The 25,276-nt window shown below is 40.6% G+C and overlaps 1 protein-coding gene across 4 annotated transcripts in view; it reads left to right on the forward strand.

Annotated features, from left to right (window-relative positions):
* The window catches only part of itpr1b (inositol 1,4,5-trisphosphate receptor, type 1b), a 500,439-nt gene that overhangs the window by 167,691 nt on the left and 307,472 nt on the right, over positions 1–25,276 (forward strand). For all 4 annotated transcript variants that reach the window (XM_048606463.1, XM_048606462.1, XM_048606465.1 and 1 more), the window contains exons 7-14: positions 1,369–1,467; positions 3,044–3,127; positions 4,110–4,256; positions 5,967–6,071; positions 6,160–6,204; positions 16,425–16,579; positions 24,154–24,253; positions 24,341–24,501. In XM_048606463.1, the coding sequence (XP_048462420.1) occupies positions 1,369–1,467; positions 3,044–3,127; positions 4,110–4,256; positions 5,967–6,071; positions 6,160–6,204; positions 16,425–16,579; positions 24,154–24,253; positions 24,341–24,501 (896 nt within the window). The remainder of the gene's footprint in view (positions 1–1,368; positions 1,468–3,043; positions 3,128–4,109; positions 4,257–5,966; positions 6,072–6,159; positions 6,205–16,424; positions 16,580–24,153; positions 24,254–24,340; positions 24,502–25,276) is intronic.

Below are 25,276 nucleotides of genomic sequence, written 5' to 3' on the forward strand. Positions count from 1 at the left end.
GCCATCCTATTTTTCTTTCTATTCCCCTGGCAACTTCATTCTATTATGCTGTACCTGCATACTAACCTTTGTGATTCTTACGTGAGGATATCCAGATCCCACGGCACTGCAGTCTCTCATCATATTTAGATAATATGCCAGTATAAACTTTCACAAGTTGCCACTTTTCTATTCCATTTGCTGCATCATTGCACATTCACTTTATCTTTTTTAGCTTCTTTATGTCAACTTCTCAACTTGCTTTCACACTTATCTTTGTGTCCTCGGGAAATTTGACAGCAATACCCTCTCTTCCTTTATCAAAGTCATTTTTTTGAATGTTATTCCATTTTTTAAGAGGAGAAGGTTGGCCCTCGAAACTACAATCAACGCGGTAATGGTAATGGAGTGGTTATTGCAAACTTATTTTTAGAGACAAAACTGACTTTCTTTTGAAAATGCATTGGTTAATTCGGGAGAGCCAGCTTGGATAAAAGCAAACCATGGCTGAATAATGTAATGGAGTGCTTTAAACAACTAAAGGTTGTGGATTTGAAGTAATTACCAACGGTCTGGAGGGAGATGAGAAGTTTTTGTTTTCCCTCGGTTGTCAAGATGTGAAACGCTTTATCTGAAATGGCAGAAGCTGATTCCATAAATGATTTTAAAAGGGAGTTAAAGTTGAAGATGAGATATATTCAAGGCTGCAGACGAAAAGCAGGGCTACAGGACTAAGCCACACAGCTCTTTCCAAGAGCCAGCAACTGGTGAAAAAGCCGCCTCCTGTGCTGTGATTGATGTGACACCAAGAAACGGCATTTAAGTCTGGCTGTCAACTCAACTTCTGCTTGCTTCCACTCCCATCTTGGATGACTCAGTCGGGAAATTCCTGAGCTTGATTCCCTGTCTGATTTCTGTCTGGGCCGTGATAAATGCGCTACAGTCGACCTTGGTTTTTAAAATGTGTTCTTGCTCCTGATTGCCGGTCACGCTTGTCGCGAGGGTGTGCGCCTTTAGCAGCAAAGATGTTCTTGCTTAGTTTCCACGTCCCCAGAGTCCAATAGCCTGTCAATATGCTAATACCTTGTGATAATAACCACTTGATTTAAAGTGACAGAGAGCACAGCTAAGTTTATTTTTTTGAACTGTAGTCAAACAAAGAGTCACCATTTACTGGCAGGGAAAGAAGAAACTTGGCAACTGAAATAAAAGCCAAACTTGACTCAGTAAGATATAAATCAGTTCTCTCTTTTGATGTGATGACCTTGCCATGTGTCTGAAGACCTTGATTTAAGCTTGCTATTATTTAATAAGTTTTGTCTTCTGGAATAATGTCATAAGCATGCATATTCGCAGCCTAATTTGGCCTTTTTTTTTATTCCTTCTAAGGTCGTGATCGGAGACAAAGTGGTGTTGAACCCAGTCAATGCTGGCCAGCCCCTACATGCCAGTAATTGTGAACTGGTCGACAATCCTGGTTGTAAAGAGGTAAGGAGAGAATGTTTAACTTGCGTCACAGTTTGTCACATTAACATTGCCAAGTACTTGACTTAAAATGCATTGCTTTTTCAAGGGGGGTGGCTGCTACATTGCCAGATGTGGTAGATATCCTTGCCTTGCAAGATATAACCAGCAGTCAGGAGAGAAACAAGCACTTGATGTTCTTAATGGTGCTGTTTGAGAGAAAAATGTATTCTTGAATAACTGAAGAATTCCCTGTCCTCCTTTGTGTTGTCAAGTATGTTTAATCCCCACTCGAATCAATAGAGCTTTAAAGGAAGGACTATCAGATGTACCATGCCATCAGTACCGCACTGGAATGTCAGCCAAGGTGACATGCTCAAGTCCTGAGTGCAGCTTGAACCATCAACCTTCTGCGTCTTGAGTATTTTTTTGAACTGAGTCAAGCAGATACTAATGGTACACTTCAGGGCACTTATACATAAAACAAGTGTAGCTCACAATAAATTCTATCATGAGCTGCACTCATGATTGCAAGTGAGCTGATCTCTGCTGCACCTGTGTTCAGGAAATGTGATTCATGTTCCCAATCAATGCATGTGGCTTAGGGTAGAGTATCATTACCTGAGGTGAGTGGTGTTATTCCAGTCCTGAGCCAGTTGAAACTAGCCAGTAATTCTTGTTGACAAGTTTATTCACAGCATGCAACATCACGTAACTCTGCTTCCTAAATATTACCTGGTGTCCCAGCAGTGTCTCATTCTAAGTGCTCCAAGCACTTAATTAATGTCCTCCCTATCCGTATCTTAACAACATTATTAACATTCTGTCAACAAGTATATGTGGCGATTAACAGCACGCTGTTTTGTTTACACTACAGTTTTAATACTTGTTCAGTTTTGTGTTGAATGTCGGTAATTTGATGCCACAGAACCAAATTTCAGTTTGCATTGGAAGAAGTTCATGACCCACTTGTCATCCTCAAGGGCAATGCCGTAAGGAATCAGTCAACCTTACTTTAAACAAGCTGTTAAGTGCCAGTTGTTATCTACTTGGTATATTCTCTGGTTTGCTGGAAACCTTTTTGTGCTGTTCTATTGTGGCTTTCAATGGGCCTGGCAGGACTCCAGGAGAATACCCTGGATACCCAAAAAAAAATCACATATGCCTTTAATAGCCCACACTACATGGTCTAAAATGAGATTTATCACACAACCATATGAGTTCGGAGCAGGAGTAGGCCATTCAGCCCATCAAACTTGCTCTGCCATTCAATAAGGTCATTTTTGTCCTGACCATGGTAAAGTTGCCACAGAGAAATAGAAGGGTACCTCACAAGGTTACTGGGGAAACATTGATATAATCTCTGATCCCAGGACTCTTATTACACATTGATTTCTCCAACACTAGAGTGCTCATGATGGACAAAGTGATATAGGGCAAGCAATGACTTGCATGTTGGCCAGTAGTATGTTGTCTAATAATTTTGTTGTTTTACAGTAGTATTTTGAAGTTACTCATCAAATGTACTGTGTTTTGTCTAACGATTATTAAAATATTTAATTCTGTTTTTACTCAAGAAGTTATGTGCTGCTCATTTCAGGTTAACTCTGTGAATTGCAACACGAGTTGGAAAATTGTTCTTTTCATGAAATGGAGTGATAATAAGGAAGATATTTTGAAAGGGGTGAGAACTGATTTTTTCAATGTTTTTAATGTACGGTGCTTGAAATTTGATCAAAAGCATTGATGTCATCCATTTTCAAGTAGTTGGAAGATTGGCTGGATTGAGGTCAAATCTCTGCCCACCCCCCCGCCACCAACTCCTTTCCTGAAGGGGAACTTGTACCTGAAGAACCAAACAAGCAGCTGTTCAGAAGGTTGCTCAAGCGGATTCATTTTAAGTGTTGCCTCTAATGACATGAGTTAGCCAATTGTTTTTAGCGCAATGCAATCACAACCAAGTCTGACTGTTCCTCAGCAGTAGGCTTTCTTCCAGTAGTAGTTTCTTAAAGGGGGGAAAAAAATAATCTACTTCCTCCCTTTCCTTAGGTTCTAATATCAACTTATATTGCCAATGTAACCTTGCAAACAGCATGTTTCACAACTTCGGGTCATTCCGAAATCTCTCTACATCCAATGGAGTACTTATGAGCTGTTGTCACTATCGTGGTCTAAGAAAACAGCAGTCAATTTGCAAACAGCAAGGCCCGACAGGCACAATGCAATAATCGCTTTTATTAATGATGCTTTCTGAGGGGCAATCACATGCTTTTTTGTGAAAATAGTGCCATGGAATTGTTATGTCAAAACAAACTTCATTTGACACATTTGAGATGGCTTTTCTCAAAAATTCCTTCAATACTTGACTGAAGTGTCTGTCTAAATTGTGTTCTAGTTTGTGGATTAGGCCTAGAACCCGTGACCTCACAGTCATGGACCCGAATGCTACTCACTGAGCCATGGCTGGCTTCCTGATAAGGTTTCCCTGTTACTACAGACTCCGTATCGCAATATGTCATGTACTTACAGGCTTGGCTGTCAGATGAGTCCCTAAAAAAAAGTTTCAACGTCAGGTTAAAGGTAGCTCATTCCTGTCTTCTGTGTGACAGTGAATGGAGCTAACCAGCAAGGTATAAATGGTAGTATTTCTTTTCTGCCTCTTGAAGGGTGACGTCGTGAGATTATTTCATGCTGAACAGGAGAAGTTTCTGACCTGCGATGAGTATCGCAAAAAACAGTATGTCTTTCTCCGAACCACTGGCCGACAGTCTGCTACATCAGCAACGAGCTCCAAAGCATTGTGGGAGGTTGAGGTAAGCTACTTGGTCTTAGAAATCACTCTAGTTTTAAAAAGCATGTATTTGGGTCCTCTTGGGATTGAAATGTAATGTTTCCCTTCTGCTGGTACTTGTTTCAGTTAGATTTGGCCAACTGTGAATCAGCCAAATGGGTTTACACTACAAAAGCCAGCTCCCTTTATCCTGATAGTCAAGTTGTTGACCTGTATATTGCTCATAAAGGATCTAGATTACATGGTTTGCATTTCTTGGGCTCTTTTAATCTGCTTGCGTGTTGATGTGGGAAAAAAAACAAATGGAGATCCAACAAAATAAAGTAAGAACTGAGATTTATGCAGTCACCGTTCTCAACCTTAGGCTGCCCCAAAGCGGTTTGTGGCCACTGAGCGAGGTTTGAAGTGAATGCGCTGTAGGACTGGGGAGCACTTTTTTGCTTGTTGTCTGTCATTGCAGTTCAGTTGGGCCTACCCCATTAACATCTTTTCCAGGTGCGCTACTTGAAGTCAATGGGCAGCTCGGTGGTTCGCACTCCTACCTCACAGGGAGCCGTGCTCAATTCCACCCTCAAGCAACTGTTTGTGTTGAGTTTGGACATTCTCTCACCCGTAACTGTGTGAGTTCCCTCCTTGTCCTCCGGTTTCCTCCCACGGTCCAATGATGTGCAGGTTGGATGGATTGGCCATGCTAAATTGCCCATAGCGTCCGCGGATGTGGAGGTTAGGTGGGTTAGCCATAGGTTATGGGGATGGGGTGCTGTTTGGAGGATCAGTGTGGACTCGATGGGCCAAATGGCCTGCTTCCACACTGTAGGGATTCCATGAATTCAACGAATGTTGTGTCATGCATTTGTTTGGAAGTTTAATCTACCTGTAAGTACGGATAACCGGTTTTCAGAGTTGAATGCCATCCAGTGTCCAGGTCTCTTTATTTTCTTCCAAGTGCCGTTCCATCTTGGATTTACGACTGGGATAGTATGAAGTTGCTGATTGGGAGAAGACTTGGAGTAGGCACGCCTTCGTAGCGGGATAATGCTGATGCAGTGAATGCAACAAGGCCTATGATGGGCTGCCAAATGTCATCGAGTAACATTTTTGTCACACTTAATTTCTGATAGTTGTCCTTCAAATGAAAGTTTTAGGTTTAAAAAAAGCCATGTTTTGAAAGAGGATGTCCAAAGGAACATGAGACAAACAGATGACGTTAAAAGCAAGGTTTACCAAAAATGAAACTCCCTTGCTCCTAATGATCTCAATCTGTAAGTCTTTCTTCTATACATCTGTATAGTAGTGGGATTGTTGAATATTTTACTCTTGTTGTTTAGAATCTATAAGCTGATAAAGGAGAATAAACACAGAGGCTTTATGATGAAGTTCCAACTCTTATCTGAATCCATTGCCAAGTTGCTACAGTAGTATTTGACATGACATTGGGTTCTTGAATTTCTGGAAGTGTGAATATTATTTTTAAAAATTTCAAGTGGTTCACAAAGAATTTGTGATAAAACTCAGTTTGTACCATCAAGCCATCCCAAAATACTTGACGACAAAGGAAGCACTTCTGAAGCATAGTGACAGTTGCAATGTCGATCTAAGATCTTTGGATTACAAACCCAATGGCAAGCAAGTGAATTTGGGAACATATAGACCCTTACAAAGGAAGCAGAGACAAAGTGAAATCATACAAAAGCAGTGAAAAAGAATTAGGTCCTTCCTGTCTTCATTGCAGGTAGTTCAACATGACCCATGTCGCGGAGGGGCTGGGCACTGGAACAGCCTCTTCAGGTTCAAACACTTGGCCACTGGAAACTATTTGGCTGCTGAGGTCGGAGATGTGAGTGTTTATTTCATGTCACTTTGTTTTATTGCAAATTAAGTCACATACATTTCTGCAGTACCTTACACCCCCTTTATATTTCCAGGCGAACCCAGATTACCAGGAAGATTGTCAAGACTCCCGCTCATCGGTAAGTGACGTTCAGGATACTGAAGTGGCCAAAGATCGGGGTTTTCCATTGTTATAGTTCATTGAGTGTTCTTCGTGCAAATATCTAGCATTAAGAACTTAATTGATCATGCAGTGCACATTATTGCTCCTTTTTACTTTGCCATGCTAAGACACGGAGGTATTAATGTTTGAGCCAATTATTATGTTTTTCATGAATTTTAATCACGAGCAGCTGGCAGAATACAAACTCTGTGATCATTACATCTCCAAATGACAGGATTCTCTCCATCTATTTATACGTAAGAGAAAGACTGCTTCCAGTAGGAGAAGGCAATGAGTGGCCATGGATTTAAGTTGAAGGAACCAGAGATCAGACTTTTTTTTTATAAAAATGAACCCAGCCCTTGATGCACGTTAGGTGTGTACTTCAAATGAAAACTAGGTTTAAAAGAAACAATGTTTTGAAAGAGGATATCCATAGGATCATGAGACTGACCAAGAGACTGAGATCAGAGTGGCAGTCTATGTGGAAGGGAACCCATCAATCTTCTACCAGTTTACAGATAATCAAGCAGTTGTACGTTGGGGAGTGGATCCATTAGGGACAATGAGGGTGATTCTTGCTTAGGGGTGCAGGCAATGACTAGAATACTTAGGAGTTCTTTGTTTCAGTGTTCATCAAGGAACCTTAATTTGGTGAAGTGTCAGCAGAAACCAAGGTAGTGGAAGCAATAGTGTAAACTAAAAGTGAGGGAATAGTAGAAAATCTGGCTAGCCTTCAACTAGATAACTTACCTGGTCTGGATGGCTTGCATCCTAGGTTGGTAATAATGGATATGAGGTGAAGGTAATGATTTTTTACAAATCTCTTCAAGCAAAGCGGAGGTGCCAAAGAATTGGAGAATGACTAATATTCCTTCTTCAAGCAGGGAATTGAGGACAGTCCTAACAACGAGAGGCCAGTTGGACTAAATTTGGTGGTAGTTGTGCAATCTTGAATCAGGCAAAAAAAAATCATGTCATTGGAGAGGTTTGAATTGATTTAATAAAAGGCAGTGTGGATTTATGAAAAGAAGATTCTTGTTGGCTAATCAAATTGAATGTTTGTTGAAGTAGCAGAAGTTTGATGGGAGTGAGATGGATGTTGTTTATATGGGTCTTGAAGTGTTTGGTAAGGCAGCCCAGATAGCGAATTGGGAAGAATGCCAAACAGTGAGAATGATATGAGTTGTCTGCAATAAGACATGGGCTAGCCAAAAGGGTGGACCAGGACAGAGAGAATTTAGTACAGAGAAGTGTTTGGTGTTGCATTTTGGCAGAAGGGATGGGGAGAAGCAATATTGAATTAATTGCCCAATTCTAGAGGCTAAGCAGATGTGGAATCACTTGGGGGTGTAACTGCATGAATCGTTTTAAGGTGGCAGAACATATCACGATGGAGCTTTGCAAAAATTTTGGGATCTTAGGCTCCATAATGGGGGACATTGGTACAAAAACAGGGTGGTTATGCTTAGCTAACACAGTGTGGAGCTGAAGGAACACAGCAGGCCAGGCAGCATCAGAGGAGCAGGAAAGCTGACGTTTCGAGCCGGGACCCTTCCTCCAGCTCCACACTGTGTTATCTCTGACTCCAGCATCGGCAGTTCTTACTTTCTCTGGTTATGCTTAGCCTCTGGTTAGGCTCCAGCCGAAATATTGCATCCATTTCACGGCGCTTCAGAGAAGTTGTGAAGTTCCTTGAGAGGACGTAGAGTAGGTATACCAGCATAGTTCCAGGGATTAGGCTGCTTTTTGCTACAAGGTCAGGTTGAAAGCTGGGTTGTACAAGATTGTGACAATCTTACATAAAGTAGACGAGGAAAACATGCATCGGGATAACTGGTAACCAAGAGTATAAACTTAAACTTGCAATGGTTTAAAATGGGATAACAGAAGAAATGTTCTTGTATGGAATTATTTGCCCAAGAAATCACCGTCAGAGGCAATTTTGTCAATAATTCTTCTTATAAGAAAAATTGACAAAGGTTTAAGGTAATGTGTTCAGTTGGTTTCTTTCCGGAGAGGAAGAACATGGAAAATATTATATAAATAAAGGATACAACTCTTAAAGGGGGTGCGGGAGCAGAGCGACATGGGGTAGAAGTTCATTAGTTCTTGAAATTGGCAGGACAAGATGAGAAACTGGTTTATAAAAACATACAGTATCCTAGATAACACTGTGGAGCTGGGGGAACGCAGCAGGCCAGGCAGCATCAGAAGAGCAGGAGAGCTGACGTTTCGGGTAAGGACCCTTCAGAAATCTAGGATTTATTAATAGGGTTTTGGAGTGCAAAAACAGAGGTTATGTTGAATACAAATGCTGAGATCACAGTGGGTCAGACAACATTCATGGGGAGAGTGAGCTAATGTTTTGAGTCTACACTTCAGCTCTGAAGAGGAGTAGTCAAGTGTGGAGAGGACAGCATTTTTGCTGGGCGTGGCGGTGGTGGGGATGTAGTGGCTGTAGAGTACTGATGGAGAAAAGGTGTTGATAGTTCAGATTAAGTGATCAGAATGTGAGAAGGGCAGAACAATGGTTTGTCTCCTGCCAGACTTGAAAGGACAGACAGTCCCCACTCGGATAAGGAGAAGGGAGAAAGGACATGATAACAAGCTAAAGAAAGGGAAGAAGTAGGAGACAACAAGGTGCAGAGCTGGATGAACACAGCAGGCCGAGCAGAAAGGCTGACGTTTCGGGCCGAGACCCTTTCACAATCTGAAGGTGTTGAACTCAATATTAAGTCCAGAAGCTGCAAAGTGCCTAGTCTGAAGATGAGATGTTGTTCCTCCAGTTTGCGCCGTGATTCACTGGAGTATTGCAGCATACTGAGGATGGACAATTGGGCATGTGAGCAGGATGCTATGTTAACATGTCCAGCTAAAGGAAGTTCGGGGGTCCTGTTTGCTCTCTCCAGTTGTGTAAGACATAATATTGTAGCTGAGGCCAAATCAATGTCCAGTTCTGGATTACACCTTTAGGAAGAATGCGAAAGCGTTAGAATGCAGACAAGAACTATTTTACAGGGACGTTTCCAGGGCTGAGGAACCTCAATTTTGAGGATAGATTGGCCAACTTGAAATTTTTCTTTTTCCCCCTTTGGAGAATATAAAGCTGAGAGCAGATTGATTTGAGAGATTCAAAATCATGAGGGGTCAGGATAAATTCAATAGAGAGAAACTGTTACCCTTGTAAAGGGATCAAAAATGAGAGTAAACAGATTTAAAAGAATGGACAAAAAAGTGACAGGAGGGAAGTCTTTTCCATCCTGCAAGTGATTAAAAGTTAGAATGCAGTGACTGAACCCATGGTGGAGGCAGATTCTGTCAAAGCAGTTTAAAAGAATTGGACTGTTTTCTGAAAAGGAAGAATGTGCAAGGTTAGGGAGAGAGGTGAGAAAGTGGCATTAAGTGAGAGGCACATTTGCAGAGCTGGTGTTGACAAGTGCGCTGAATGGTCTCATTCTGAGTGTAACGATTTTGCAAACTCTTTTTCTATTAGCTGATTTTACAAGGTCTTTGTAGAATGCAGATTTGAGATTTGATGCACAAGGTGCAGGGACGGGAAAGGAGTGGAAATTTATTTTGCGCAGTGAGTGATGATGACCTGGAGGTTGGTGCTCACCAGTGTTTGTTCCATTTCTAAAGAGCGTCGGACAGATGCTTGGTTTTTAGCAGGGCTGCAGCCCAAGCAGGGAAATGGAATGGAGTGGATTGCTTTATAGGGAGGAGGCCTAGAACTTAGCCTCCTCTTATGCCATAAGTGACACTGTCGCATGAGATATATTTATCTGGAATTCAACATACATTGCCTGAAAGGGTGAAAGAAACAGATTCAGTGATGACAGTCTAAATGGAACTGGATAAATTAATACTGCTTGCAGTTCTGGCCTCCCAGCTTTAGGAAAGATGTTGTTTAACTTGAAAGGGTGCAGAAAAGATTTACAAGGATGTTTCTGGGTTTGGAGGGTTTGAACTACAGTGAGGAGCTGAATCGGCTGGGGCTGTTTTCTCTGGAGTGTCGGAGGCTGAGGTGTGATCTTGTGGAGGATTTTATAAAATCATGAGGGGCATGGATAGGGTGAATAGTAAAGGTTATTTCTCGCCAGGGTAGGGAGTCCAAAACTAAAGGGCGTAGATTCAAGGTGAGAGGGGAAAGATTTGAAAGGGATCTGAGGGCGAACCCTTTTTCACACAGAGGGTGGTGCGTGTGTGGAACAAGCTGCCAGGGGAAGTGGTGGAGGCACGTACAATTGCAGCATTTAAAAGGCATTGCAAGGGATCATGAAAAGGAAGCGTTAGCAGGATATGGGCCAAATATTGGCAAAGGGGACTAGGTCAGATGTGAATGGCTAGTCTGTATGGACGAGTTGGACTGAAGGTCTGTTTCCAAGCTGTATGACTATGACTGTGTATTAAAATTTGGAGGTCTGTGGAGAAGCAAATAGTTGACTAGAGGGAATTAGAAAGCTGTTTCAAAGACCCAGTGCTCCGAGTGGCTTCATTCTGTGATGCATGATTTAATGATCAGAGAATTATAGCTTGGTCATTAGTACAGGATAGGAAGATGAAATGGAAAAATTCAAAATTCATATCTCGATATCAGCCCTAGCCCCCTGCCTACTCCTACCGTAGCCCCCATCTGACCCCATTTTTCTTATTCTTTGTTCCAAGCAAAGCTTGGCAAGGAGCTGCCAAACACTGTCGCTGTCTTGTGACATCAGTGTTTTGTCCAGCAGGCCTAATGAACAGAGGGAACTGGCTGCTAATTTCCAATTGACCAACCGTGGCTTATTCATGGTACTCGAGTGGAAAGGGGTTCATGGCACTGCTGGGTGTAAACAGAAGTGGACATTAGTGTTTGTTTTGGTGCAGATTTGAAGATTGCCAATTGCTGCTTCACTTCTACAGTTTTGGTTTTTTGGTTTTCCAACTGAGGGAAGCATTGCAGTTGACCAACGTCCTGTCATTAGTGAGCGTCCCTATGTGTACATATGCTTTTGGTAGCTGCAGTCACGTAGTAGCAATCACATTCAATCAGGTTTTCTTCCCTTCCAAACCCCTGAGCATCTAGATGAGAGAGAGAGGTGAATGCATTTTTACCCTGTTTGGCATGAACAAAGCTGTATTTCCCTTCTAGTGAAATATGCAATTGCAGCAGCAGGGGGAGCATTTGTACTGCTCTGTCTTTCTCCTCCCCTTTCCTTTGCCTCATATTTCCCTTACAAAGGCTTTTTCCCTGATAGCTGCATAATGCCTGCAAGTCATTTAGTGGCTGAGGTCTGTACTTTGAGCCCGCACGTTTAATAGACTCATAACAATTCTGTGCATTAGTTATCTGAGGTACATAAAACAACTGAGTGAGATGGTTAACTGGTTTGTTGAAAATTATGATGACAATACAGCAAAAACAAATCAAAATTCATAATTTAAACAAGACACTTAAAACAGAGTAAACGCTAAAATAATGAAAAATGGCACAATTACGAATGTTTCAGTATACAGATAAGGGCAACACATTGATTTTGCAATGTCTCCTTAATTTGTGGAATAAGAATGAAGGGTTTAGTGAACCCTGCTTTTAATAGTCCATAGATGACGTGCTGTCAGGTTGAGTTCCATAAATTCTTAATTGTTAGTACACTGTTTATGGGTTTCATGAACTAGGTTGCTGCCTTTTTTTTAATCTGTTCTGTATATTTGTGGAATGCTCCTTTTTTTTTGCTTTAAAACTGTAATTTCTTCACTCATTTACTTTTGTGTGGTTATGACAATGGGAGGTGGGATTCAAAAGAGGTTCAGAAATGCAAAAGTTTCCTGGGATCTTAAAGCGACAATGCTATTTGGAATTGTAAACAAAATACAAGTTGGAGATTCATTGCCCCCTGCCTCCAGATGTTTGCCCATTTATGAAGGGAAGGGTATCTCAAATCAAGAACTGTGGTCTTGCAGTTATTTCCAAGAGTCTTAAAGACTTTTTTTTTTCCTCATCCAGTGTGAGCACATGATGGGTTGAGATAAATTTGAATACATGAATAAATTATATTTAAAGCAATTGGGATTTCTCAAATTCTCTTTTGTTTAAAAAAATCATAGTGGGTAATTCTGATTCTTGGATTATGTACAGCAAGTCTTGGTTGCCCAGGTTTCACATCTTTTGTTTACATGAGCTCACAATTCCAATAAGACTCAAATTTAAAATGCTTTGTGTATTCACCCCTTCCAATCTCTGTAACCTCCTCCAGCCCATAACGCTATTCCTTCCTGAACTCGCTCTTCCAATGTCATCCTCTGATTCATTCTCTTTCTCTTTGCCTGATCATAGGTGAATGTGCGTCATTGCCCAAACACATGCCCTTGAATACCCTCCTTAAACCTCTCCATCTCTTCCCGTCACTTACACTTTATATTTGCAGCATCCTTAAAAGCTAATTCTTCATCGAAGCATTTGATGGCATTTATGAGCATCTCCTTTGGCATTGTGCTCATTTTGTTTCCTCTTTCATCTCATGTAACACCTTTGGGATGATTGTCTAGATGCTAACTGACTTGAGTATTGGCCAAGTGTCCCAAGATGGAAGCAATCTTGTTTTTAAAAGTCATTAGATCTGAGCTGGCAAATTTTGCTTATGCATTATTAAACAGGGCACTTTGAGTATATAACAATGACCTTGCACTGTTTAGCATGCTGAGCATTGAGTTTCATTTTATTTTTGTTGCCTGTTTCTTTGTAAAGCCTAAAGTAATCTTAAAAATCACCAGAATCTTTTCTTCTGCTCATAACTCCTGTAGGTAAGTCATAACAAGCATTGATTAACCAGCCTCCATATTGAACTGATCATTCTCTGCCAATTATGCCAACACCAGCACAATGTACCATCAAGCACCCCTTCAACTCCCCTCCTCTTCCAGTCCATTCCAACAGGACTATTCCCTCCATGACACTTTTGCTACTTCTCTGTCACACACAATTCCCCTCCCCCTTCTCTTGACACTTTCCCAAGCAAATACAACAGATACCACACCTGCCCCTTCAATCATGTCCTTCCCTGCCCAATGTCCACGGCTTCGAACACTCCTCCTTACAGGTGAAACAGGATTTATTTCACTTTATATGGTAAACTTATGCTCAAGATGCAGTATCCTTTGTGTTGGGGAGAGTAAACTCTTAGTGAGGGATCTTGTTTAGCAGAACACCTCTGATAGGTCCGCGTGTATGACCCTATGCGTATAGTTGCCTACCCGTTAATTCTCTGTCACGTTCTCACTCCAATCTCTTAGCCCTCAGCCTCTTAGGGTGTTCTAACTGAGCTCACAACAGAATCTCAAACAACTACACTTCATTGTATATTTTATAATGCCGCTAAATTCAACACTGAATTCAAAACTTTCAGGTCGTACCGATGCTCCCGTTTTATTTGAACAATGGCTCCTAGTAATCACTTTGCTATTCCCTTTCACACATTCTCCCAGTGCTACCTTCTTTTCTCTTACTTCCCACATTGTCATTCGCCTTGTACCATTCTCCCCTTTTGCTACTTCATCTCTCCTGCCTCTAACCTGTTACAGACCTTCCCTCTTATTCATTCATCCCCTTTTCTGTCTCTGTATTTGCTTAAAACCATCACAGATTCAAATTCTTCCAGTTAGATTGAAAGGTCATCAACCTGAAACTTGTAAGCAAAGGTTACTTGGTCTGTTGAGTGCTTTTGACATTTTCTGATTCCCAACGTTTGTATTATTTTGCTTTTGAATAAACTATTATCTTTGTGTTGACTGTTTTAAGGGAAGTTTGCAGTTACCAGATATGACAAAATGTCCAACAAAACAGATACTGTTTGTCTGGTGTCATGCCAGATGTATATCTAATTAATCTTGTGTCAGACCTGAACTAGCTATCACCAGCCCATCATATGACAGGCCTTACAAAGAGCACACAATTTAAAAGTCCTGGATTACATAGAGAACTTGTAGAGCTGAAATAAATCATCATTTGGTAAATATGAAAGTCGTATTATTGATCTTGGTACTTCTGGTTCGTGTGTCAGGTGGATCTTCCAGGTGGTTGCACAGTTAAAGGCTAACTTTGAACAAAGTGCAAAGTGTCTTCAGTAAAATTGATCCAGGCCTTCCTGACTATTGAGAGTCTGTGCTCAAACTTTGCGTACATTAGAGTTGACGAGTCTTGTTTTTCTGTTGTCATTTCTAATGTCTAGGTTGATGCCAGATGCTCCATAATTCTCTTAAAACTTGATTGTAAGTGAATGAATTGTTTGGTCCAATGACATTGTTGTAGGTCTGGAATCACATGTAGGCTGAACCAGATAAGTACAGCAGCTTTTTTTCCCTATATGCCATTAGTGAACCAGATGGGGTTTTATGACTATCACATAAGCTATAGGGTCATCATTGGGCCCAACTTTTTTAGTTCCAGAATTTTTCCATTTGGAGCTAAATTCTGCCAATAGCTGTGGTAGGATTCAAACCAGGGTCCCCTGAACACCCAAGTGTCTCAATTGCTGACAATACCACTACACCATTGCTCCCCAAATATGGGGATAACATGGAAATATGGCATTGAAGCAGATGATCAGCCATGATATTGAATGGCTGCACATGCTTGAGGGATTGAATGACCTACTCATCTTTCAGAGTCGCCAATTTCATCAAGGTCTGCCTTAGCTCTCAGTGATAAATCTTGATGCTGGTTTATACTATTTCTTTGTTATCGTTGAAGCTATTTTTATTAGTTATTGTTTTCTTGTATTTAGTTTGGAGAAACAAGTGTTTGGTTTTAAAAAAAAAAGAGGACTTCAATTTTGTCAGAGTTACACTGATAGTTGTCACAAATTTCTTCTTATTCTCATTGTTCTCGTTCCTTCAGTTTTATTATACGGTAAAATTTATGTATTCCATTCACGTGCCCAGAGCTTGCGTACAAAACATAGATTTCACATTTAAAGTTACACATTTCATATTTAAAAGTCCAGTCGTAGGAGCTGGTGGAATTTAAGTGCAATTGATAAAAAGAATTTGGCATTTAAAGTGAGTCATAGTAATCCTATCAATAATTTATTGTTAAGATCCCTTTGGGATCACTAATGCTCTTTAGGAAGATAAAGCTACCATCCTTGCCCCTCGTTGCTATATGTGGGACCTTGCTGTTTGCAAATTGCAGTTGTATGCAAATTGGTTACCACATTGTCCATAATTGCAGGAGCACAGTATTAGGGTAAACTCTCAACTGCCCTCTGAAATGGTCAAGCAAAACAGTTTAGTGATCACTAGGGATGGGCAACAAATATTCTGGCCTTGCCAGTGATGCCCATATCCCATAAAAGAATAAGCAGAAGGGCAGTGCAGTGATCTGCCTACCTCCTCACGGTTACCATTGGTTACTCCCGTCTGTTAGCTTGTTTAGTCAATGCTCCAAGCACCCTCATCTACCCCTGTCAAGAAGCTTAGTGCTCTGATTATTTTGGAACTAAATGTCTTCTCTTGCAGATGTGCTTATAACAGGAATAGTAATCCTCGGAACCTTTGCTATCTTTTGCTAATGGTAAAACCTGATGGTATGAAATTGACCATTTGTCTTATGATGCATATACAGGAAATTAATCTTGATCATATTCTCTTCTCCCTTGCTAACTATTCTGATACGTGCGCTTTGCAATCACATCCTCCCTCATATAGAAATATAAAACTTAGGGGCAGGAGTAGGCCACTTGGCCCTTTGAGCCTGCTCTGCCATTCAGTATGATCATGGCTGATCCTCTTTATCAATGCCAAATGCACACTTTCTTCTCATACCTCTTGATGCCTTCAGAATCTAAAAATGTATCGTATGTCTCTCAAGTCCGTTTGGAATTCATATGCTCTCCGTGAGAATAGTATGTTTGAGAGGATATTTTGATTGTGTCACTGCTCGTTTGTGCATTTGGTGTGTGGAAAGAATGAGACTGCAGGTGTGAGTGGCGCATTTGTCAGGTGGAGACTTCAGTGCCAGCAACATTATGCTACTTAAGGCTTGTGTGTAAACTCAGTTACTCACTCACAGTTAGCACTCTGATTGTATTGAAGATGATGATTGAGAAGACATCATCAATTATTATCATCTTCTACTTTAAGTTCCAATTAGCACGCAGCTGTCTTCTAGAGCCCTGTCTGAAAATGTTTGAATTTTCCTTCTGTTGTCTCTGTTAGGTTGACTCCGATCAGGAGGCCACGAGAAACAGAATACGCATTCTCCAAGAGAAGGTGATGTACACGCTGGTGTCAGTGCCTGAAGGGAATCATATCTCGTCCATCTTTGAGCTTGATACAACTACCCTACAGAGAGGGGACTCCCTTGTTCCAAGGTATGATTTGATTTGCAATCAAATGTTGGCACCTGGGCATATTCACATGTACGATTTATAGAAATTGAACCATGAAACAACTGCTCGATGATGGGAACATTAAGGACATGTATTCAAAAGTTAAATTTAAAATGTGGCAGCAGTGTTGTAGCTGTTTATATGTTTGGACTTTTATCAAGTACTAATCATTTGGAATTTTCTTTTGAGCTTGAAATAAAATTCCCTTCATTTCATGACAGAAAGGGACACTTGGGTTGGAGAATGTTTTTCCAAAGCAGATGGTGATCGGATCTTTTGCTGCAACTGACTTGGTCTGGAAATTTAGACATAAGTAGAAGGAAAGAAAGATTTGGATGTATATAGCACCTCGTACAACGTCAGAGTTCCCCAAAGTGCTTTATTCCCACTTTTAAATGATTAGTTGTTGCTGTAATGTTGCAAATGTAGCAGCCATTTTGTACACAGCAAGATCCCACAAACAGCCATGAGTGCTAATTTGATGGACTAGTGTTGGTTTCGAGATAAACATTGTCCAGGACACTGGGGAAAACTATTAGGTCTGCCGGGAGGGCATAGAGGTCATCAGATTAACATGTCATTGCAAAGATGTCAACTCTGACAGGTCATGTGTGAGGTCTCCATAGTGGGATTTGAACCCTTTTATAAAATCTAATCTCCATATATGGGCATTGTTGGCAATATCAGTGTATATTTCTCATCACTAATTATCTTTGCGACGTTGATGATCAGCGTGTTCCAGAAATTTACTCAGTGACATGCTTTCTTTTAAAAAAAAAAATGCTAGAAATCCTCAGAAGGTCTGACAGCATTCATAGAGAGAGAATCAGATTAATGTTTTTAGGTTGTGACTATTCAGTGACTTCCCAGGACAGTTAAGAGTGAGTGAAACATTCGGCTGTGGCTTTGGAGTTGCATATAGGCCGGGTTGGGTGAGGATGACCAGTTTCCTTCTCTAAAGTGAACCAAATGGCTTTTTACAACAACCTGGTCATTTCATTGTTATGAATGCTAATAGCCTACAAGTTGGCTATGTTTAATGGATTTAATGCAAATTTCCCACCTGCTGTGGGAGGAATTGAGCAGGTGACCCCCTGTAATTCATTAGTTGCTCATTTTGGAAGGGAGAACATAAGAATATAACATCTATTTAAATGTAGGAAAAACTGCATAAAGCTGCGACACAAAGGGACTTTGAGGTAGTCATGCACGAAACACAAAGGTGCAGCAGGTAATCAGGAAGGCTACTGGAATGATGGCCCTTATTTCAAGGGGTATAAGAGTAGGGAAGTCTTACTGCAACTATACAAAGTGCTGGTGAGATCACATCTGGAGTACTTTTGGTCCTCTTAGTTCAGAAAAGATATCATTTCATTGGAGGCAGTTCAGTTCATTAGGATGATCCCAGGGATTGTCTTGTGAGCAAAGGCGAAACAGGTTGGGACTGTACTCACGGGAGTTTAGAAGAATGAGAGGTGATCTCATTGAAACATAGAAGATTCTTAAGGGGCTTGATGGGGTAAACGCTGAGAGGATGTTGCCCCTCGTGGGGGAGTCCAGGACCAGCAGGCATAATCTAAGAATAAAGGGGCACCAATTTAAGACTACGATGAGGAGGAATTTCTCCTCAGAGGGTTGTGTCTTTGGAATTCCTCACCACAGAGCTGTGGGGAAGAGTCATTGTGTATATTTAAGGCTGCACTAGACTCCTGATCAGTAAGGGAATCAAGGGCTACAGGAAAAATACAGTAGAGTGGATGTGAGGAGTGTCGGATCAGCTATGAGCAGAGCAGGTTTGAGGGGCAGAATGACCTCCTGTTCCTCTTTGTAATGGTCTTATTCATACAGTTACTAATGCCACTCTGAGCCTGGACCTGCTTGCTCAGAATGAAACTGCTTTCACTGCACCAATACCAATGCCAAGAACCGTCTAGTTTCACCTTCTGTTTGGAAAACGAAGGATACCCAAATGAGGGAGCACTACACTGCCTGGACTCTGACCTGGAATTTGTTTTCATTTCTCCCCCACTTGATAGCCGTCATGAGACAAGAAAAAATTTAGCTGCCACCCAACAATTTGATAACTGCAAAACTTATTTTCGAATGACATTGATGAAATAGAGACTGAGTGCTAACAGTATTTGACTTGATACGTGACTCCAATTTAAATATGAAGGGTGTTAGCTCATTTTACAGATCAGTGGGTGTCATATGGAGAGTTTAAAATTTTACACACCCGGTCATTGATTATGATGACCAAATTCAAGTTTACCTTAAAATTCTTAATGCGTTGTTGTCCGAAATAAATCACTGACTTGCGACTGGGTGTGGCTACGGTAAGATGGCACTGGGACTAAAAGTAACATTTTGCATTCTCTCTTGGAACACGTTTACATTGATTTCATCTGTATGCTTACACCGTTTGTTAACTCAGGATATAATTCACTATGAACAATCAAAACAAATCCTGTGAAAATAAAATACTGCAGATGCTGGAAATCTGAAATGTAGAAAATGCTGAAGAAACTCAGAAGGTCTGGCACTATCTTTTGGATAGAGAAATGAAGTGAAGATTTTGAGTCCAGTACGATGACCCCTGTAGGACTGTAGGGTTTGGAAAATTGTTTTTGTACTTTTTGACAGAAGCAGAAGAGGAGGAGCAAGGGGAACTGATGGTGTAGAAGTTCAGTGCTAAAGGTAAAAGGATTAGTAATTGTGGTGAATCAGAAATAGAGATGTAAAGTAAGTGTGCATTAAGGTGTGAAAGGGAGAAAATGGGCCCTCTCTGTTCAGAGCAAAGTCACTAAAATGCAGGATTAAATTGAGCAGAGTCAATCCAGTCAACTAGCTTGAAAGAAGTACCTTCCAGGTGAAGCGATGTTTTATTTGTATTTCTTTCAATCTCGTTTCTATTTGTTGCTCATAGTGGTCTCCTTCACTTTGGTGAGAACAAATGCGGAGTGGGTGGGCACTCTGCAGAACACCTTTACACCTTTGTTAGGAATGACCCTGAACTCCCAGTTGCCCACCATTTCAATAAACCACCTTGCTGTCACAGTAACATTTCTGCTGTGGGCCTGCTGCAATGTTCCACCAAAGCCCACTACAAGCTTGAGGGACAGCACTTTTGGGTTTAGACACTTTATAGCCTCAAGGTCTCAACATTAAACTTCAGAACCTGGCCTCATGATGTCTGTTCTCTAATTTTCTTGTATCACCCCTCTTCATCATGACCTTCTCTAGTTTGTCTATCCCTTTTCCAGCTTAATTTATTCCCATTTTACTACACTTTTTTTTTGTTTTGTTTTACTCTTTTAAGGTCATTAACAATCCCTTGCCTTTTGCACTGGACCTCCAAATAATCTGTTTCCTTCGCTCCTCCTGCCCCCTGTCAAAAGTATGAAAACCCCCTTTGGTTCTGAAGAAGAATCACCCTGGACTCGGAACTCTCCTCTGATGCTGCCAACCTTGCTGAATATTTCCAATATTTTGTGTTTATTTCAAAAATACTCATGGCAGTTTCAATAGAAGGTTCAAGTACATGTGCCATGCCAATCTGAAGTTTGAGAAGACTTAATTCATGGTATCAATAATTCTATATTTGTCTGTAATCAGAAATGTAATAGATGCATTCAGATCTCCATTTATGGACGTGTTCACACATGGATGACTGAATTTTGGGAGACTGATGACTAGATTCTGTCTCCTGTGTTATGTATTTGGAAACAGGAAAAGCTTCCTTTTGTTGCAAAGAGGCCATCAGTGTAAGATAGTCACCAAGTAATCGAATGAGGAATTGAGAAGTAGTTCCATTACAGGAAGAGTGGTGAGAATGTGGAACTCCTGACCACAGGGAGTGGTGGAAGCAAATAGTTTTGTCATATTTGAGGAGGAAACTGGACAAGTGTTTATGGGAGTAGGCAATAAATGATATATTTAGACGAAAAAAGTCGGGAACACTGAAATGGTATCCTCCAATCAGTGATACATCAATCAAGAAAAGGCACCTCTGTTTAACAACCTGTCCATCTTCTGGATGACACTCAAAGCAGAAACCCACCTGCCCCTGTGGCGCAAGTGAAATATCCTCGAGGACTGATGTGCCCTTGTCGCTTTATCTCTCGAGCCGCTTGACGAAAGAACAGATAACCATTGCTTCTGGTTTCAATCTACCCTTAGTAAAGAAAGAAGCAAGAACCAGTTCATCTTTCACGTAAATTCGCTTTTTCCTTCAACAGACCACCTTTCATCAAAGGTAAAAACTCCTTCTCTCATATGTTCCACTGAACTCCTCCGGAGTTGGTCTTTTGATCAAAATGGAGCATTTACATGTACACACTTGATTGAGGTGGCATGGTGGCTCAGTGGTTAGCACACTGCTGTCCCACAGCACCAGGGCCCTGGATTTGATTCCAGTCTCTGGTGACTGTCTCTATGGAGTATACGCCTTCTCTCCGTGTCTGTGTGGGTTTCCTCTGGGTGCTCTGGTTTCACCCCACAGTCCAAAGACATGCAGGTTAGGTGGATTGGCCATGCTAAATTGCCCTTCGTGTTGGTTAGGTGCATTAGCCGTAGGAAATACATATGGTAGGAGGGTGGGCCTGGGTGAGACGCTCTTCAGTGGGTCGTTGTGGACTCTATAGGCCGAATGGCCTGCTTCCGTGCTGTAGAGATTCTGTGAATCTCTGAGGGTCTGGGATCTGATAGCAGCAAATTTGTGCAGTTTCGTGCATTACAGTAGTGACTTCACTTCATAAGTGCTTTGGTTTTAAAGCACTTTTCAGTATCTTCCATGTGTGAAAGGTGATGTATAACTGTTTTCTGTTTTCATGATGTACAGTTCTTGGTGACCTGCTGTACATTGTGTTGATCATCTGACAACCATGTGATACTCCTTTGTGAAGCTCCTTACCTCAAGTTCCAACAAACAAATCAACCTTTCGTTAGTTAATATGATATTAAATGGCTCTTTTAAACACACTTACCATTTTGGCACCTATACTTTGTGTACATTTCCTCTGCACTCCCTGTAGTTTGTCACATTCTTCCTTTTCAGATATTAATTCCATTTACTCTTGAGTCTCTATTGGACCTGCCTCCATCACACTCCTGGGCAGATTCAAGATCTAATCACTTGCTCTGTGGAATAGATTTTCCTTCTGAATTAATTGCTGCTCTTGCCAATCACCTTAAATCTGTGTCCTCTCTGTTCTCAACTTTCGCATTGGAAGATGGATTAAGTGCGCACGTGTATTGAGATCATGTGACTGTATTATTTTCATCTACTAATGAGAGAAGATATCAAACCTGAATTATTGAATCACAGTATGTGCTTAGTGATGAATGTGTCAGATAAGCCTGCTCTACGTGATGAAATATGGCATATCTGTTGGTGGTAATATGGCTAATGCCCATATACCTGCAAGCCAAATAGTTTCGTGGAAGCATTAAATCCTTTGCGAAATCATTTGCACAGAAGATTTCTGCAAAGCTCCCATTTCGCCAAGTAAGTGAAAGTTCTGAGTATTGTGTGTGGATTTTTCTTTTGAAACTGCTGAATGAGTCATGTTATGTTTGAGATGTGCAGACTTGTTTGCTCCCTCATTTGAGAAATCCCAATCCAACACGTTAAATTGCTTGGTCAACAACGATCTCATGTTTTATCAGAACTTGGCTGCAGATGCTGGGTTCAAGAAACAAATGGTTAAGTTTGCAGTGCACTCATCCCTTGACAACGTGCAAACAATTATGCACGGAGAATGTAGCAATTAAGGCTGTAGACATTCAGTCTACAAAGCAGCAATTTGTTTTACTCGGTCACTTAGGTCTAGCCATTTCACAGCTCATTGTGCAATGAACTGATAGCAAAATACTACATACCTAGGCTTTGCAGCAATGCTTATGTTATCCCACAACACAAAAAGCTGGGTGTGGATATCAGTGTTGAAGAATTCAAAAAAACATCTTTATAGTGGTTATACACAAATATTACATATTTCAGGTCCAAGTGTCCAGGCTGACACGCAACAAAGCGGCATCTTTGTCATAGCATGTCATGCTTCAAGTGATCTTGAGTAAGATTGAGTATGCAACCTTACTTCATTGTTGGGAATAAACAATGTGATGAACATGACTCCCCGAGGTATACTGCTCACTGACAATGAGGCGTAATACAAGCCTTACATTTCTGCAATCATGGAGAAAGCAGACAATCTGGTTTCTTTCCTGGAGACTGGAATGATGCAGCTGTGTTGAGAAGCATAACTAAGGCAACAAAAGAGAGAACACTTTTCCCTAGTACTTCGAAAGAAATACACTGTCCAAATACTATTTTCAACAAATGATCTCCAGCAATGCACAAGGCTACTTGTACACTAATACAGTTACTATGATTTGTTAGTAGAATGTCTACATGATAATTGGTAGTTTTCAAAACTGATAGCTGTATGTAAACAAAGATCAAATAATATGTCAATAGGTGCTATGATCCCAGCTGATGATATTGGAAAGTCTAGACTGAATTATGTCTTAATTGATGAATGTTTGAGTATTTTAGCTTTATTTAGGTGGTGTCTCACTGAAGCGTAAACTTGCAACGTTGCAAGTTTGATTTTAACAATAAAACTAAAGATTAACAAGCAAAATAAATGAATGTAAAATAGAATAAATGAATTATTTATATACAGAAAGATTGTAAACACACAGTAAGCACATAACCCCATTAATCCCAAAGATCACTCCTTTGTAGATCCTAAAAGCACTTCTTGTACAGAACGCTTACCGGAGACAAACCTTTTCTAACCTGTTGATAAGCTTAAGTTAACGTGACTTCAGCTCTCAGTCTGTCTTCTTTCTGAAGCTTTTGTACATCTGAGTTTAAACATTCTCAACCTCAACTAACCTCTTCAGAGTTTTGTATAAACATTTTTGGTCTGGAGCTATCACTAATGTACTCTAAGGAAATCTATTTTTACTATCTTCTGCCTTCCTCAAAAGCTGTACTTTACACACAACATCTTCATTCAACGTCATAGACAGAATGTTCCAAAATTGAAACGAAAAGGTCTCTCTCCAAGCTCTGGGTGTTTTCCCTAAATTATCCAAAAGTCAAGAAATTTCTAATAGATGTTGATTATATAATTAATTTACCTTGCTTGGTCATAAACTCCATTAACAAATTCAACAACCCTTTTGTTCTGAAGGTTAACTCTTCTAAACTGTTTTGAAAGTAATCACCATGGCTACAGGAAAGCCTGTCATTATTGAAAATCCAGACTAAACCTAAATAATTAATACATATGCACATAAAATTTACAAAGCAAGAGTTAGTATTTTTGTTGAAAATCAGCATTGTAAAATATTGTTATTCACCGTCTTATGGATGCATAGATCTGAATTGAGAAGAGTGTGAAGATCTGTATTCCTTTAGTGATGCTAATATTATTCCATTCCCTACAAATTGTAACCAAAATCACAATTCTTGTGTTTTATTTCAGTGCGTTGGCTAATGTTAAATCAAATAACCATATAACATGTTAAACTAATGTGTATTTCAGGAATTCGTATGTTCGACTCCGACATCTCTGCACAAACACATGGGTTCACAGCACAAATATTCCAATCGACAAAGATGAAGAGAGGCCTGTGATGCTGAAGGTAGATGTGGGGGGAAAAATGTATGTAACTTTGAAAAGCCAAAGGACTGCTATTTATTGACAGTGTGGCTATCTCCTTCCACTTCAGATTGGCACCTCTCCAACTAAAGAGGATAAAGAAGCATTTGCTATTGTACCTGTTTCGCCAGCTGAAGTGAGAGACTTGGACTTTGCCAATGATGCCAGCAAAGTGTTGGCCTCAATAGCTGGCAAGCTTGAGAAGGGCACCATTACTCAGAATGAAAGACGGTAGGTGCTGACTTTGTAACAGACAACTAGTAATTGACCATCTGTACTTTCCTGACAAGTAAAGCATCAAATCTCCTTCATTGATCTTGCATTTATGATTTCACCAGTTTCCGTAGTGCTGTACGGTTTTAGATGACACTTTGGAGGCATGACCAGATCTCTTATTAGGTATCCTGATTAAAAGAATACTGCAAATTGATCAAGATTCCCTCCATCTAGCCAACTGTTGGAATCAACTCAGGAATGTTTGAGATGGTTTTGGGGTGAGCCGATTTAGATATGTTTTGGAGGTTGGTCGGGTTATTTATTTCGTCTCCGTTTTGCATGTAGGTCAAAATTAACATTATACTTAGTTGAAAATTGGGAAAACAACCCTGAAAATTAGAGAACATAAAAGCAAAGAACTTTGGATGCTGGAGACATGAATTAAAAACAAATGCAACAGAGGAAGCACGACAAGTCTGGTAATGTCTGTGGAAACCGAAACAGCTAACGTTTCATGTACAATATGACTCTTCAGTTGCAAAGGAGGGGGCTGGAAAAGTGGCCGTTTTCATGCTGATGGAAAAGGAGGAGGAACAAGTGCATACTTAGTGAAGGTCCCCAGAACAAAAGGCAAAGGAAGTGCAAATGGTAGCTGAGCAGTGTTGCAGATGAAGTGTATGTATTAATGGAAGGTGTTAATAACAGAAAATGGGTCAGCTCTGCTGAGACCAAACCTATGCAGACAAGAGGTGTGTGGAATACATGGGAGGGAGAGAGATGAATGGATGTA

This window comes from Rhincodon typus, chromosome 16 (assembly GCF_021869965.1).
Source record: "Rhincodon typus isolate 14 chromosome 16, sRhiTyp1.1, whole genome shotgun sequence".
Lineage (NCBI taxonomy): Eukaryota > Metazoa > Chordata > Chondrichthyes > Orectolobiformes > Rhincodontidae > Rhincodon > Rhincodon typus.